Source organism: Oncorhynchus mykiss, chromosome 10 (assembly GCF_013265735.2).
Source record: "Oncorhynchus mykiss isolate Arlee chromosome 10, USDA_OmykA_1.1, whole genome shotgun sequence".
Classification (NCBI taxonomy): domain Eukaryota; kingdom Metazoa; phylum Chordata; class Actinopteri; order Salmoniformes; family Salmonidae; genus Oncorhynchus; species Oncorhynchus mykiss.
The window spans coordinates 33027676-33044230 of NC_048574.1; the positions used below are offsets into that span (position 1 = coordinate 33027676).

The following is a 16555-nucleotide window of genomic DNA, read 5'->3' on the forward strand; positions in this document are numbered from 1 at the left end:
GGCCTCCTCTAATGATTACGGCAACAACCTGCAGAGTGTTCAGCAGCATGTCAAGATCAACCAGGTGAGAGACAGATGACCTCTATATGAGCACACAACACTATCTCTTCATAGCACAGTATAAACTCAATGACTATCCCTGCTCATCTCAGACCTAACTACAGTCCCCACACAACAGGACACACCGCCATACATTTTTAGAAAGGAAAGCGAAAATGTGAGCTCTTATTGGACAAATTCAGATAATGCCTCCCAATTTCACTCTGTTTCGAGGCATTTTTACCCAGCTAAACATGACCCCTGGTTCTTATTGGCCCGTCAGACACTGCAGAGGGATCTGCAGGGGCGCCAAGCACGGGTGGAGGAGGTGTTGGACCGGGCGGGGATCATCGCCTCTCTGCGGACCCCTGAGGTTGACTTTGTGCGTGAGGGGGCGGGGCATGTGCGTCAGGTGTGGGAGGTGCTGAGGCTGGAGGCGGAGAAGAGGTCTGTGATGCTGGATGTGGTGCTGCTGGCCCAGCAGTACTACAGCGAGGCAGCCAAGGTGGAGTCCTGGCTGGCAGGCCAGAAACTGCACCTCATCAATGAGGAGAAGGGCACGGTACGCATGGGAGGCATGGTATCATGAGATTGAACTGGCAGGGTGGGAATGAGACTGGCCCGTTGGTTAGTAGTCCACAGTGCTCCCGGAGGACCTTTACCATGATTTGCCTAATGTGCCTGTTTTTTTTTTTTTTACAAAAAATGTACATGTCTGGTTGATGGTTTGGATTTTGTCCCTAATATGAGGTCACTGTTGTGTAGGACGAGGAGAGCACCCTGCAGCTGCTGAAGGAGCACCTGGCCTTGGAGGCGACAGTGGAGAACTACGCTGAGACAGTGGGCATGCTCTCCCAGCAGTGTCAGCGACAGCTTGAGCTGGGGCACCCAGATAGGCACGGGCAGACACACTGACAGTCACACCCAGGCTCAAACTACATCTAAACACATCCTTCAATGATACTCCAACTCATACCCACAAACAACAGCTAATTCACAGGTGGAATTTTACCATAGACCACACAGAAAATAAAACGGCCTCAGTTTGTATCGGCTACTACATTTCAGTGAATGATCCGTTATTTTACTGTCTACTGTGTCAGTTTCCCTCTCAATATCCCCCCTCTCTCTCTTTGACAGTGAGGGGATCACCAAGCAGCAGTCCCACATAGACCGTCTGTATGTGTCTCTGAAGGACATGGTGGAGCACAGGAAGACCAAGCTGGAGCAGCAGTACTGGATGTACCAGCTCAACAGAGAGGTGGAGGAGTTAGAGAAGTGGATCACTGAGAGGGAGGCCGTTGCCAGCTCCACTGAGCTGGGTCAAGACCTGGAGCATGTCACGGTCAGTCTATCAATCAATCAGGCAATTAATCAATCAATCAATTGACGATGGATGGTCACAATCAGTCCATGGCGAATTACATTGTCATGTGTTTATTCAGTAAACATAATTGTTGTGAGCATTTGAGTTTTTCAACAAAATGCACCATGAAAACACAACTGAATGACACAAAATAAAGTGCAATAGAAATGACAAATGAAATAGAAATGTGAAATACGATACCTGACCTCTATAACTCTGGTCCCAAGCTTATTCTGGCCTCTCTCTCTCACAGATGCTACAGGAAAAATTCACCAAGTTCTGCTCAGAGACCAACAGCATAGGCCAGCAGAGGATGGAGCAGGTGAATAAGATGGTGAATGAGATGATAGACTGTGGCCACACGGACGCGGCCACCATAGCTGAGTGGAAGGACGGACTGAACGAGTCATGGGCCGACCTACTGGAGCTCATGGAGACCCGAAGACAGATGCTGGCAGCATCACACCAGCTGCACAAGTTCTTCACCGACTGCAAAGAGGTACAGCTCAGTGTTTCTCCAAGATTATTTTCTAGGTTCCCCAAGATTATTTTCAATAAGCAGAGGGAAACATAGCTAGGTAGGGAGACCTGACCTGCCTGTACAATGGTGGGAGAAACACTAGTACGGTTCGGCTGGATATATATTAGATTACATCAAACATGATAGTGGTTGGAGGTGCTAGTAGACAGTGTAGACACTTAGATTTGTGAATATCCCGGGTGTTGTATTTGTGTCTGTCCTGTGTTGTGCTGTGCTGCAGGTCTTGGCTCAGACTGCGGGGAAGATGAGGCAGTTGCCAGAGGTGAGGGCGTGCCAAGCCAGCATCGCCAACCCTGCCACCCTGCAGAGGCTCATGCTCTCCTTCGAGCACGCCCTCCAGCTGCTCGTCTCACAGGTATTGGTATTTGATTAGGATCACCATTAGCTGTTGTGATAGCAGCAGCTACTCTTCCTGGGGTCCACAAGTGAGTGTAGACGAGGTTATTTGGTGAAATGTCCCCCTCTGACCTTAGAGGACCGTCAATGCACTTTGGCTCTCCTCTAACACCATTCACTCAAATAAGTAATGATCCTGGAGGGCATGAGGATGTTACAGATGTTAAGCCCAAGATACATAGCGCAGTAAATAGAATACCAATATGGACACAGTGGCAAAGATGAAAGATATTGTGTACCGTATGACTGGAGTCATACTTTTGCCTCAACCCTAGCTAGCACACCTGATTAACCTGGTTGTATTCTAAACTGAAGACCAACCATGATTAGTTGATGATTTGAAGGAGGCATGTCCTAGAGAGGCATGTCCTATACAGAGGCATGTCCTATGGTGTATTCCAGGTAAGGCAGCTGCAGGAAAATGCGGCCCAGCTGAGGACCATCTATGCCGGAGAGAAGGCTGAGGCCATCATGAGCAAAGAGCAGGAAGTGATGTCAGCATGGAAGGAGTTACTGGTTTCCTGTGAGGCCAGTCGTGTGCAGGTCACCTCGGTGACAGACAAGGTGCAGTTCTTCTCGGTGGTGCGCGAGCAGCTCATGTGGATGGAGGGCATCATGGGACAGATTGGAGGGGACGACCCCAGGTAAGTAATGGAAAGTCTCCTAACCTGAACTAAATGCTAATTGTCAGCCATTTTGATAATCTCATAACTCTGATACTTGACTTGATAAATCGGCTCTACTTAGTTTAAGGATAAAAAGGAAATGCATCTGTAATGTATATACCAAACAAAAATATAAAAGCAGCATGCAAAAATGTCAACGAGTTACAGTTCATATAAGGAAATCAGTCAATTGAAAAAAATGAATTAGGCACTAATCTATGGATTTCACATGACTAGGCTTGGGCGCAGCCATGGTTGTGCCTAGGAGGGCATAGGCCCACCCACTTTGGAGCCAGGCCCAGCCAATCAGAATTAGTTTTTCCCTGCAAAGGGCTTTATTACAGACAGATATACTCCTCAGCTCTCCGGGTGGCTTGTCTCAGACCATCCCGCAGGTGAGGAAGCCGGATGTGGAGGTCCTGGGCTGGTGTGGTTACACATGGACTGTGTTTGGGAGGCCAGTTGGAAGTACTGCCAAATTCTCAAAAATTACATTGGAGGCTTATAGTAGAGAAATTGACGTGAAATTATCTGGCACAGCTCTGGTGGACATTCCTGCAGTCAGCATGCCAATTGCACGCTCCCTCAAAACTTGAGACATCTCTGGCATTGTGTTGTGTGATAAAACTGTACATTTTAGAGTGGACTTTTATTGTCCCCAGCACAAGGTGCACTTTTGTAATGATCATGCTGTTTAATCAGCTTCTTGATATGCCACAGCTGTCAGGTGGATGGATTATCTTGGCAAAGGAGAAATGCTCACTAACAGGGACATAAACACATTTGTGCACAAAAATAAGCTTTTTGTTCATATGGAACATTTCTGGCATCTTTTATTTCAGCTCATGAAACATGGGACCAACACTTTACATGTTGCTTTTTATATATTTTGTTCAGTATATGTATGTTATCTTCTATTTTTGTAACCTTTTCAAGCACCCCTAGTTGAGCTAATACATTCTTGGCTTGCACATACTGTAGATAGACCCATTCATGTTATGCAATAAAGCTTTACTTTGTTTAAAAATAAAATGCTTTGTCACCTTGACCTAATTTCTTTTAATATCTGCCATTCAGTTTAATTTGGTTGTGGGAAATGAGGGAAATAGATGTTGTTTTTGTTTAGAATATTTAAGTAGTCCTCATTTATATTTTAGGATACATCACATATTTAACTCTACTTTCTTTAGCTGGTTTGTCAGAACTCACTAGTCAAGCACCTGGCTAACATTTCACACATACTCTTTTCACACTAGCTGAGCTGAGCCGACCTGTACTTTGCAGGCCTAGTTACAGTATGTATCTACAGTTGCTAGAACCATACTGGAAAGTATAATATAGGGAAAATGGTAATAGGTCCCTCTCTTCACTCTTCTTTTCTGACATTTGCATTTTGTGCTTTCCTCCTGTCTGACGCTGTCCTATGGGGTGGCTTCCGCCAGGGACTCGTCTTCTGCAGAGGTGATGATGAAACAGCATGGTGAGCTGAAAGCCAAGATGGATGGCCGTAGGAAGACAATACAGCAATGTGTGGAGCTGGGAAAGATCCTGCTGGCCGCAGGCAACCCAGCCTCCGAGGAGGTCAGCATCACATATAACCTCACCTACATAAGTATACAGCAAAACCACATTACACTGAATCTGTATGCAGCAAAACCACACATCACACTGTATGGATCCAAACCACACTTCACATCACACTTTATGTATCAAAACCTCATTACGCACTGTACCCACCTAGCACAAAATGTTCTGAGAACCATATGTTTCGTAGAGCTTGGTGACAGCGTGGTTGTCCTATGTTTTTTTGTTGTTGCATGCAACCATCCCACAACTTTCAGGGAATGGTGCAGGATAGTTGCTTGGCTTTGGAACATTCTCAGCACATTTAAGGAACTTGACAAAAAATATATATTTTCTTGGTATTTCATTATTTTAACAGAATATTTCCTAAAAGTTCAAACATGGTTACATTTAATTTACAGTTTGGTAATGGAACGTTCTCCAACTGGTTTGACATTGGAAATGTTCTCAAATAGTTCAGAGAACAACTTTCTTTTGTGGGAATTTCAGTACTTCAGCATAACGTTTCCTACCGGTTTCCTCATGATTCTAATTAAAGTCATGTTCTCAAGAACGTTAAGAAAACTTTACATAAAAACCACAAGAAAATGTTAGTAATGCTCAGATGAAGTTCTAAGAATGTTAGATAAAAACATATACATTCTGTTTTAAGCATCGATAAAACTCTGTCACGTTAAAGCTGTAATGTGTAACTCCATAGTGCATCTTTATTAAGTGTGTTCAGGTGTGTTGGCTGCACCCTGTTTGAGTAGACGGTAAAAAAAAACATTGCACAGCCTTCCAAGTGGCGCAGTAGCCTAAGGCACTACATCGCTGTGCATCCCAGGCTGTGTCACAACCGGGAGTCAAATAGGGCAGCGCACACTTGGCCCAGCGTTGTCCAGGTTAGGGGAGTAATTGGATCGCAAATGTGTATCATGAAAGTTGTGAGAAAAAGGGTGTAAAACACAACAACAATAACAACAACAAAAAACATGTTATGCTAGCTCTATCCTGGTGGCGCAATGAACTAATTCCATGGATAGAGAACAGAAGATTATTGGTTTGAATCTCACTTGATGCCGTGGAACAATAACAAATAAATGTGTTCGCATGATTAAAGGATAAGTAAATGAATTTCCATGTGTCTTATCTGTTCTTGGAGTTCAAAAATGTTAACCCAAAATAAGCTAGCAGTGTTATTAAAAGTCTTATTAAAACATTCAGTGAAAGTTTTAAGGAAGTTATTAAAAACGTTCTCAAAGCGTTAATATAACCTCCCAGGAAAACTTAAGGAACCAAAGTAAAACATTTTCAGAACCTCCCTGCAACCTAAACATAAATGTTTCCAGAACAGGCAAAACGTTCACTTCTGTTCTCAGAATGTTTTAAAAGCATTCTGTTTTACCGGTCTGGAAACTTATGGCTTCGTTCCCACAACTAATGTGAAACTAAAATCATACGTTCCTACAACTTCCAAGGAACCAAATGTGCAAGCTGGTTAGGCAGCAAAACCACACTTCACATCACACTGTATGCAGCAAAACCACAATTCACTCATGCTGTGTTAGTTAAAACCTGCTGCAAAACTGCAAAAAATGAATAACTGAAAAGAGCAATGAATATTGTGTAGGTTTGTCTTCAATGGAGGTGTATCACTTAAACGTCACATGATGATGAATATAATTCCCTGTCAAGACTGACTTCAAATATTTTAATATATTGTCGTTGCATTCCATTTGTTGTGATCTTGAACGCTCCCCAACCGTCTCTCTCTCCCTCTTGACACAGATAAAGGAGAAGTTGGATGCGCTCCTGGCTAAGCAGAAGGATCTCTCTGAGAGATGGGACAAACAGCAGGAGAAGCTACAGCGCAGTGAGTGACTCACTACACTGGCAGGCGCCGTGGAGGGAGCACAAACAGCTTTCAGGCAGCACTGCAGAATTCTTTATATGGAAGGATGGAAGGGCTTGTGCTCGAGAGTACTGGTTTTAGATTGTGCCTCAGAGCAGGCATCTTCACGCTGCACGGTTTTTGTGAACAACATGGCTTTCACTATGAATATTTATGTTTGTGTGTGGGCTTCAACAATAGTTTCAACGTGACTAGACTACACACTAAAATAAATAGTTCTATATAGTACCAACTACGGGTTATTTGGCTTGTTACCATAATGGACCCTTTTTGGTGCTATATAGAACTATTTTTTGAAGTTTCTATAAATAACCATGCTCATAAGGTAATTTCCTAAGGTTCTACAAATAATCAGTGCATTTACCTGGAGCTAACTCTGCAAATAGCAGTGCTATTCCATTGGTATTATTAATGTGTTAATTAACAAGTTGAATCACATTTGCTAGCTATAGAACAGCTGGCGGACCCTAAGGAAAGAATTAGGAACCACTGATTTAGTCACAAGACACCATAACTGGCCATAGTCATATTTAACAAGCATTGACGTAAGACATGACATAACGCAACAGATTAGATAAACTGGAATGACATTCTCACTCATGGTTGCACAGAAAGAGCTTAGCGCAAACAAAGCACCAAAATATTCAAATGAGCCACCACCCCTACATTTTAATTATCCCTAAAAGATGAGTCATTATGGTTCAAAATAGAACCATTAAAATAGATCCGCCCCTTTTTTATTATTTAAAATTTCGCCTAAAATGACAAGCCCAAATCTAACTGCCTGTAAGCTCAGGCCCTGAAGCAAGGATATGCATTTTCTTGGTACCATTTGAAAAGAAACACTTTGAAGGTTGTGAAAATGTGTCAGGAATGTAGGAGAATATAACACAATAGATATTGTAAAAGATAATGCAAAGAAAAAACCAACAATATTTTTGTATTTTTTTGTACCAGCCCAGGTGCAATTTAGCAGTGTATGTGCAAGGTTTTAGACTGATTCAATGAACCATTGCATTTCTGTTCAAAATGTTGTATCAAGACTGCCCAAATGTGCCTAATTTGTTTATTAATAACTTTTCATGTTCAAAACTGTGCACTCTCCTCAAACAATAGCATGGTATTATTTCACTATAATAGCTACTGTAAATTGGACAGTGGAGTTATATCAGATATATCTATGTCCTGGGAAATGTTCTTGTTACTTACAACCTCATGCTAATCGCATTAGCCTACATTAGCTCAACTGTCCCACAGGGGACCTGAAGAAACATTTTTTATACGTGTGTAGGTTACACTTTACAGAACAGTACAGCCATCAAATACATCTGATACAACATCAACACAAGACCTAGCCGATTCAGAGTTGAGATAACCACGCCAAACTCAGACTTTCATGTAAATCATTAATTTATGTCAATGGAAGACCCATTCATGCCCATGCAGCATAAATGTGTACAGTATATGAGGTTCGTGAATGTTCAAAAACTTTGTTATAATAAGGAATATGGGGTTAAGCATGCCTATCTCGTCTTCTTTCCTTCAGAGAAGGATCAGTTCCAGTATGCCCAGGAGACGGTGAAGGCGGAGGCCTGGCTGAAGGCCAAGGAGCCCCTGATTAGCTCCAGCTCCTCCTCTAGGGTGGCTGGGGGGGCTGGAGGAGACGCCCAGGTCCAGACTGATGAGGTGGAGCAACTCATCCTCCGCCACGAGGCCTTCCGCAATGCTGCAGCCACCTGGAAGGAGCGCTTCAGCTCACTGAGACAGCTCTCCAATGTAAGCCTTTCTTTAGATAGATACAGACAGTCTACTTAAGTATTTACTTATGACTGTTGTCTAACATATCCATTAGGATTTTGTTAAACAAGGGTTTAATTAGATATTTGATTCAATAATTTATAAGACAAGTCTTTGCAGTATATGTGCAGTAAACTTGCTAGTTGTTTTACTATTACATTTGAGGTTGCAGTTCACTTAAATCTCTCCTCTCAGGCAGAGAAGCTGAGAGAAGAACAGAGCAGCAAGCCTTCCCCAATGCCACTCTCCAGTCGGAGGATGTTCCCATCATCCTGTCTTACTCCGACCATTCCTCTTGCTACCTCAACTCTGCTGAGACAGACGGTCCAGGTGCATATTGAGCCCAGGCCCAAGCAGACCAGTCTGGAGATGTCTGCCTCTGCCTCCTCTGCAGCCCAAAGGTTGGGTTCTACCATAGCCAGCTATGCTCCTGTCATAAATGGCTCTGGTTACCATGGACTGGACAATCAGAGCAGCAGCGGGGGATTGGAGAGTTCCAACTACCCTGGACTGAACCATCCAGGCAGTGGAGGAGTGGACAGCAGCTCTAGTTACCTTGGAGGGAACCATCAGACTGGCTCCCCGCCAGTGGATAGTTCTGGCTACCTTGGACTGAACCATCAAAACAGTGGGGGTATGGTTAGTCCAGGCTACCTACCTCAAAACCAAAGTAGTGGAGGTATGTGTGGTCCAGGCTACCTACCTCAAAATCAAAGCAGTGGGAGTATGGGTAGTCCAGGCTACTTGCCGCAAAATCTAAGTAGTGGGAGTATGGGTAGTCCAGGCTACCAGCCACAAAATCAAAGTAGTGGGGGTATGGGTAGTCCAGGCTACCTGCCAAAAAATCTAAGTATTGGGGGTATGGGTAGTCCAGGCTACCTGCCTCAAAATCAAAGTAGTGGGGGTATGGGTAGTCCAGGCTACCTGCCGCAAAATCAAAGTAGTGGGGGTATGTGTAGTTCAGGCTACCTGCCGCAAAATCAAAGTAGTGGGGGTATAGGTAGTTCAGGCTACTTGCCGCAAAATCAAAGTAGTGGTGGTATGGGTAGCTCAGGCTACCTTGCACAAAATCAAAACAGTGTTGGGATTGGTAGCTCAGGCTACCTTGGGAAAAATCAAAGTAGTGGGGGTATGGGAAGTACTGGCTACCTTGCACAGCACCAAGGTAGTGGGAGTATGGGTAGTTCAGGCTACCTTGCGCAAAGTGTTGGGGGTATGGGTAGTTCTAGCTATCTGCCTCAAAGTGGTGGGGTCATGGACCCCAAAATGGCATATGCGTGGCAGCATCTGAAAGCTGACTGCATGCAGCCCAGGATCAACCACATGCACAAAGCTGTCAACCCCCTCCTGGAGGCCAGCAGGGCGCAGAGGGAACAGTTTGGGGACATCCCCATGGTGGACATGATCGGGCCGGAGTCTGGCCTGGATCTCCTCCACGGCAGGCTCCAGAGGGACCCTCGCGGCAGCCGCTCCGACCCCCAGATGGACCACCTGCGGCGGGAGAGGGAGTACAAGCTGGGTCGGCAGACCTCCAGCGAACAGGAGATTCAGGCGCGCCTCAACGAGCTGCCAATGATTGTGCGCCAGGAGCGCTATAGGCGACGCCTGGAGAGGCAGTCGTCCAGCGAGCAGGAGGGCAGTGGGAAGGCGAGGACACCGAGGCAGGACGACTCCAGCGACATGGAGTCAGCCAAGGAAGGCTCCGACAAGCGCTCAATGTGAGTCCAGGACTGCCTGGTCATAACCTCAGCAGTTCTTCACAGTGCTGTTTGTTTGTGGAAATTTAACAAGGTCATTACAAAAACAGTTATTACAATTTGTCTGGTCAGCACTGTCCACCATGATCCAAAACCATTGATTTGGAAGGTAGAGTATTGATTATATTCCCCGTTTGGGTGACTCATGGCAGAAACTGTGTCATTGCAGAGAGAAGAGAGCCACCACCATGGCTGAGATTGTGGAGCAGGCCCAGGAGAGAGAGGCAGCACAAGTAAGTTATTTTACATGTACAGTATTTAACAGTATTTCGTATTTTGTTTTTGTATAATGAAGATCGTTTGTTAGGCCACACAGGCCTGCTTTTTGGATTTCTGAATGACATACCTCTCTCCTGTCTGTTCCAGGCTCGAGGGGAGATGTACCGCCCCACCAGCAGCCTCTCAGCACCCGTGACCTACGAGCGCCCGCGAGCCCGAGACCGCCCCAAACCCCGCAGGAGACCCCGCCCCAAAGAGCCTGAGGAGAAGCGACGCTCTCGCTCGGCTCCGGCCCAGAGCCCGGCACAACTTCTGCCACCCTCACACACTGCCCATAATGAAGGCTTCCTGTACCGCAAACACGACTTTGAGGGGCACCAGAAGAGTCCCAGCAGGTGGGCGTCCACCTACTTACAGTTACACACACCACACACCACACACCACGCAGACAAAGGTTAAAATGTTAATGTAGCTAGATCACTACAGAATATGTGTATATACAGTACTCTATTGACACACTGTGACACACATATTGACACACTATGAGTTCACTTTGGAAGAAAGTAGAAACGTGCTTAAGCTGTTGCCCAACAAGCTGTTCTTGTTTTGCAGTAAGTCCTGGGTGAATTTGTATTGCGTGTTGTCAAAGGGAGGGATCACTTTCTACAAGGACGCCAAGAGCACCACCACACCTTACAATGAAGAAACCCCACTCGACCTGAGCGTCTGTATATGTGATAGCACCATAGGATACAAGAAGAAGAAAAATGTCTTCGTTATCAAGTATGGCTTGATGAAGAGGATATTTTTTTACTCCACCTTATTCCTTATTTTAGCATATAATAATTTTCTTCACCTTAAAACATTTGAGTGACCAGAGGATACTCTTGGTACTTCCAGTAACAATGTCTCTCTCCTTTCTTCTCCAACAGGAAAAATGATGGCAATGACTATATTTTCCATGCAAAGGATGAGGTAAGAATGCCTGTGATGAAATTGAACGTTTAATTTAATGTCTTAAAATCAATGTTTTGTTCCCATTAGAGAGCTAGATAGGCCACCCCTCTGAGCAGAGTTCCTCTCTAGGTTTCTTCCTACAGTAGGTTCTTTCCTTCTAGGGAGTTTTTCCTGACCACTGTGCTTTCGCTTGGCTTTGCTTGTTCTTTGGGGTCTAGGCCAGGTAACCGTAAAGCACTTTGTGACAACTGCTGATGTAAAAAAGGGCTTTAAAAAACACATTTGATTGGTTAACTTACTGGTCCTGCTTCTTGGTTTTGTGGAAACCCTGACAATATCATGTATCTGGGTGCACTTTTGCAGGAGGACCTGAAGGCTTGGGTCACTAACATCACCACCAGTATAACTGAACATGAGGAGATCGCCAAGTGGGACAAGCCCACCACCTCGTCCACAGATCCCGACCGCTCGGAGAGGAAGGAGAAGTCAGAGGGCGACGCAGACGCCAGGTCAGAGAGGTCTGAGATGGGAGGAGAGGTGGAGGAGGAGGAGAGGTCAGAGAAAGAGAGGTCTGAGAAGGGAGAGGGGTCCAAGAAGACGGGAGAAGGCTCAGAGAAAGCAGACACGTCGGAGAGGGGTGAGAGGGCAGAGGGGGGGGCAGGGGGCTCCAGCACGTCAGGGAAGAGCAAATGATCCCCGCTGAGTGGAGGAGTGGACTGGCATCCAACCATCTAAAGCCCCCCTCCCCTCCTAACTTTACCCTGCGACACCAGACAGTGCTGAACAAGGGAGACGGAGGGAGATGTGTACATTTCTGTGCATATCTTCTCTCTTTTTCTCTCTCTATATCTCTCTGTCTCTCTCTGTGACATCCTGAGGCTTGGGTCCTAATGTTAACTGTGACTGTCTGATCTTTCAGCCCCTCCCCCTCCCCCAGGCAAAATACATCAATACTTGCATTGCATTGTGGCCCTTGCTGGTAGGTTGGAGGATAGGGGAGATTAACCAGCGCCACTGTGTGGTCACAGGCATTTGTCACAGTCACGACTCATTGATCATTTATTTCTTGGATTCACAGCATCTCTCAGTATATATATAATATACCTATGACTGACTATGTAATGCTCTGTCTAAAACAACCCAAGCAGTGGTGAATGAAATGTCTCACAATATTTTGAAAAAGCTTTTTTCTGAAGCAATATACTTTTTTATTTATTCTCTTTGTTTGAGAGAGAGGGAAAGGAGAAAAGAAACAGTTGCTTATTAATTCTATGATTGTTCACATTCATCATCAGCTTATTTCTGTCAGGTCAGCAGCACCTTAAACACTTCCAACACGTTTGTGTATACTCAGCATATTGACATTTCAAACCCACCTCATCGCTATCTCTGAGTCATGTTGTCATGATGGAATGCTGGTATTACCTATTTGTGTTAATAATTGAATTGATCAACACACGATTCTCTTCTGAACTTTTGGATTAATCATGTACAGTCCCATGCCATGCCAGGAATAAATGTGAAATAGGGTTGCCAAAAAACTCCATCACATCCAAGAGTCTATTCAAGGAGGCAATGCCCAATTTAACCTCCTTGTGGTGCCAGACCTGTGTCATGGCATGACAGTATAGTGCACCTTCTATTTGAATGCCTTCATGTTCTTCGTGGTCTTGAGAGGTTCACCAGTTTTTAAATGAATTTGGCAGTGCAATAATTCCATCTGAAGGGAAGGTCTGTGTAAAATGCTAATATCATGGTAGATCTTAAACTATCCCCACATAAAGTATGGTGATAAGAAGATATGTTTTAATGACATAGCAGAGAAAAGCCCAAGCCAGAAATACTTAATGCTTCTTTTGACTGCTATTTGATCTGAGACAAATTAAGAAGCATTAGAACCCCATTGCTGTTTTTATTATATTATTAGAATATATTCGACAGGGACTGTAATGGTTTCACTTGTGGAAATACAGTAGTAACATCAACATTAGGTGAACCCCAAAATATACAGTTGAAGTCATAAGTTTACATACACTTAGTTTGGAGTCATTAAAACTTGTTTTTCAAAAATTCCACAAATGTAATGTTAACAAACTATAGTTTTGGCAAGTCGGTTAGGACATCTACTTTGTGCATGATGTTTACAGACAGATTATTTCACTTATAATTCACTGTATCACAATTCCAGTGAGTCAGATGTTTATGTACACTAAGTTGACTGTGCCTTTAAACAGCTTGGAAAATAACAGAAAATGATATCATAGCTTTAGAAGTGTCTGATAGGCTAATTTACATATTTTGAGTCAATTGGAGGTGTACCTGTGGATGTACTTCAAGGCCTACCTTCAAACTCAGTGCCTCTTTGCTTGACGTCATGGAAAAAACAAAAGAAATCAGCCAAGACCTCAGAAAATAAATTGTAGACCTCCACAAGTCTGGTTTATCCTTGGGAGCAATTTCCAAATGCCTGAAGGTACCATGTTAATCTGTACAAACAATAGCATGCAAGTATAAACACCATGGGACTATGAAGCCGTCATACCGCTCAGGAGGGAGACACGTTCTGTCTCCTAGAGAAGAACGTACTTTGGTGTGAAAAGTGCAAATCAATCCCAGAGCAACAGAAAATGACCTTGTGAAGATGCTGGAGGAAACAGGTACAAAAGTATCTATTTCTACAGTAAAATGGGTCCTATATCGACCTAACCCGTAAGGCCGCTCAGCAAGGAAGAAGCCACTGCTCCAAAACTGACATAAAAAAGCCAGTCTACGGTTTGCAATTGCACATGGGGACGAAGATCGTACTTTTTGGAGAAATGTCCTATGGTCTGATGAAACAAAAATAGAACTGTTTGGCCATAATGACCATCGTTATGTTTGGAGGAAAAAGAGGGAGGCTTGCAAGCCGAAGAACACCATCCCAACCGTGAAGCACGGGGGTGGCAGAATCATGTTGTGGGGGTGCTTTGCTGCAGGAGGGACTGGTGCACTTCACAAAATAGATGACATCATGAGGAAGAAAAATGATGTGGATATATTAAGCAACATCTCAATATGGGATATTGGGTCTTCCAAATGGACAATGACTCCAAGCATACTTCCAAAGTTGTGGTAAAATGGCTTAAGGACAACAAAGTCAAGGTATTGGAGTGGCCATCATAAAGCCCTGACCTCAATCCCATAGAAAATTTGTGGGCAGAACTGAAAAAGTGTGTGCGAGCAAGGAGGCCTACAAACCTACAAACCTGACTCCAGGTTACGCCAGCTCTGTCAGGAGGAATGGGCCAAAATTCACCAAACCTATTGTGGGAAGCTTTTGGAAGGCTACCCGAAACGTTTGACCCAAGTTAAACAATTTAAAGGCAATGCTACCAAATACTAATTGAGTGTATGTAAACTTCTGAACCACTGGGAATGTGATGAAATAAATAAAAGCTGAAATAAATAATTCTCTCTACTATTATTCTGACATTTCACATTCTTAAAATAAAGTGGTGAACCTAACTGACCTAAGACTGAATTTTTACTAGGATTAAATGTCAGGAATTGTAAAAAACGGAGTTTAAATGTATTTGGCTAAGGTGTATGTAAACTTCCGACTTCAACTGTATCATAAACTACTTCTCCCTCCCTGTTTTCTGTCTTTCTGAGATTAAACCAATAGAAAATGATTGTCAGTCAGAGGAGGATTTATGTACAAGTGTCATGATCTGGTCATTAAATTGTAGATATCTTTAAGTACAGTCCACCAATAAATCCTATGCTCATTCTATGGAATGAAGTGGGTTAAGATTAAAACAATTATGTTAATCTACACAAATTAAATGTGGAAACAATACCAGTCAATTACGATATTACTGTTTATTTCATTTAAATGAAAAGAAAAATGCAAATTAGGAGTCACTAACAAAGGATAGTGTATATACACCAATATCTAGTTACATTTTACATTTTACAAGGGAAAAGAGTGCTGGACCTAGGTACATTTGTATTTATAAATGTGTTTTCCATTTAATTGATCATACGGGTTTGCTACAGACAGTTTTTTCTATTAGTAGTTCGATCCTGTCAGGCAAGTGAATTATTATAAGAACAGTCCTGTAGCGAATGATAGGCCTTCGCTACATTTACTTGAACTGGTTAACAAGCTCGGACGATAACAAAGAACTTGCTAACCTGAATGCTAGTTTATTTAGCAACTCTGGAGCTGATCAGACTGGTATCCAGGCTACACACGTTTTAGCTGTGACTCTTGAGCTATGACTTCAAAGCTAAATACATCCACAAAATGTTTTGCTTGCTTCAGTCATATTGGGTGACTACTTATAAACATATATTGATAAGAAAGTGAATGAACACAAATATGTTGGTTTAGTTAGTACTGTACACCTACAATATGAAACCTCAATAGCCAGCATAGTATGATTGAAATTGGGTCAACTCTGTTTCAAATTGGCTACTTTTTAATTATGTTTACAGATGTGTTTTTATCTGATTAATAAATGCCCCATACCATGGACCTTCCAAATCAAACATAATTGATTAAAGTGGTCTGTGTGTGTTATTAGTCATAACCAAATCTGTAAAAAAAAATACAAATTAAAAAACCTTGTTAAGCCTTATCCCCAAAACCAGTATTTAGAAAATTAATTGATTTCACAATATACTCAATACAGACTGTTCCATGTGACCCAGGAAGCAAATACTGGCACTCATTGGTATTAAAGTGTTATGACACAAGCAACAGTCCAACTGCAGCTTGTTGATTGGACGCAGTTATCTTATTGGTAAGACTTGAATATATCATGATATATGTGTTATGTCATCTGTTACAATGTCGACTAGAAACTGTTGAGAAACTGTCAATTACAGTAAAACAACAAACTGACTATTGTAGGTGGTTATTGTAGGTACCACCATGCCATTCTGGATTACAGGCTTTAAAAACAAATGGTACCTAAAATTATAATTTATTAGTAGGCTTATTACCAATTGTTTTCATTGTAACTATTTCCTCTGAAATTGAGCCTTTCATTGCAGTACATACCGTATTTATTAGTTAAACACTAGTAGCTGTTTCTCTTATTTTCCACTGTGGAAAGTGAGAGGCTCTCCTAATTCTATTCATTCTAATTCTATGGTTCCCGCCATCTACATTCTTATCAGAGAAATCCCAGCATCACTTGATGAAACAAACAGGTTAATACTATAATACTTACTAAACACACATAAATACTACAATATCTACTAAACACAGAAATACTATAATGCCTACTAAACACACAGAAACAAGGTAACGTAAAGCTCTTGACCTCATGGCTGGTGTTTTTGTGATTTTGT

General features: G+C 43.0%; 1 protein-coding gene across 1 annotated transcript in view; it reads left to right on the forward strand.

The window, feature by feature from the left end:
- Window positions 1-13339, forward strand: part of LOC110533671 (spectrin beta chain, non-erythrocytic 4) — a 31628-nt gene extending 18289 nt beyond the window's left edge. The window contains exons 4-19 of the mRNA XM_036990084.1: window positions 1-64; window positions 323-601; window positions 805-935; window positions 1180-1384; window positions 1659-1904; window positions 2167-2301; window positions 2745-2986; window positions 4450-4588; window positions 6362-6446; window positions 8032-8261; window positions 8478-10000; window positions 10209-10272; window positions 10406-10653; window positions 10871-11041; window positions 11191-11233; window positions 11579-13339. The exon at window positions 1-64 is cut by the window's left edge and continues 26 nt beyond it. Of these exons, the coding sequence (XP_036845979.1) occupies window positions 1-64; window positions 323-601; window positions 805-935; window positions 1180-1384; window positions 1659-1904; window positions 2167-2301; window positions 2745-2986; window positions 4450-4588; window positions 6362-6446; window positions 8032-8261; window positions 8478-10000; window positions 10209-10272; window positions 10406-10653; window positions 10871-11041; window positions 11191-11233; window positions 11579-11908 (4135 nt within the window). The 3' untranslated portion in view covers window positions 11909-13339. The remainder of the gene's footprint in view (window positions 65-322; window positions 602-804; window positions 936-1179; window positions 1385-1658; window positions 1905-2166; window positions 2302-2744; window positions 2987-4449; window positions 4589-6361; window positions 6447-8031; window positions 8262-8477; window positions 10001-10208; window positions 10273-10405; window positions 10654-10870; window positions 11042-11190; window positions 11234-11578) is intronic.
- Window positions 13340-16555: the final 3216 nt, after the last annotated feature.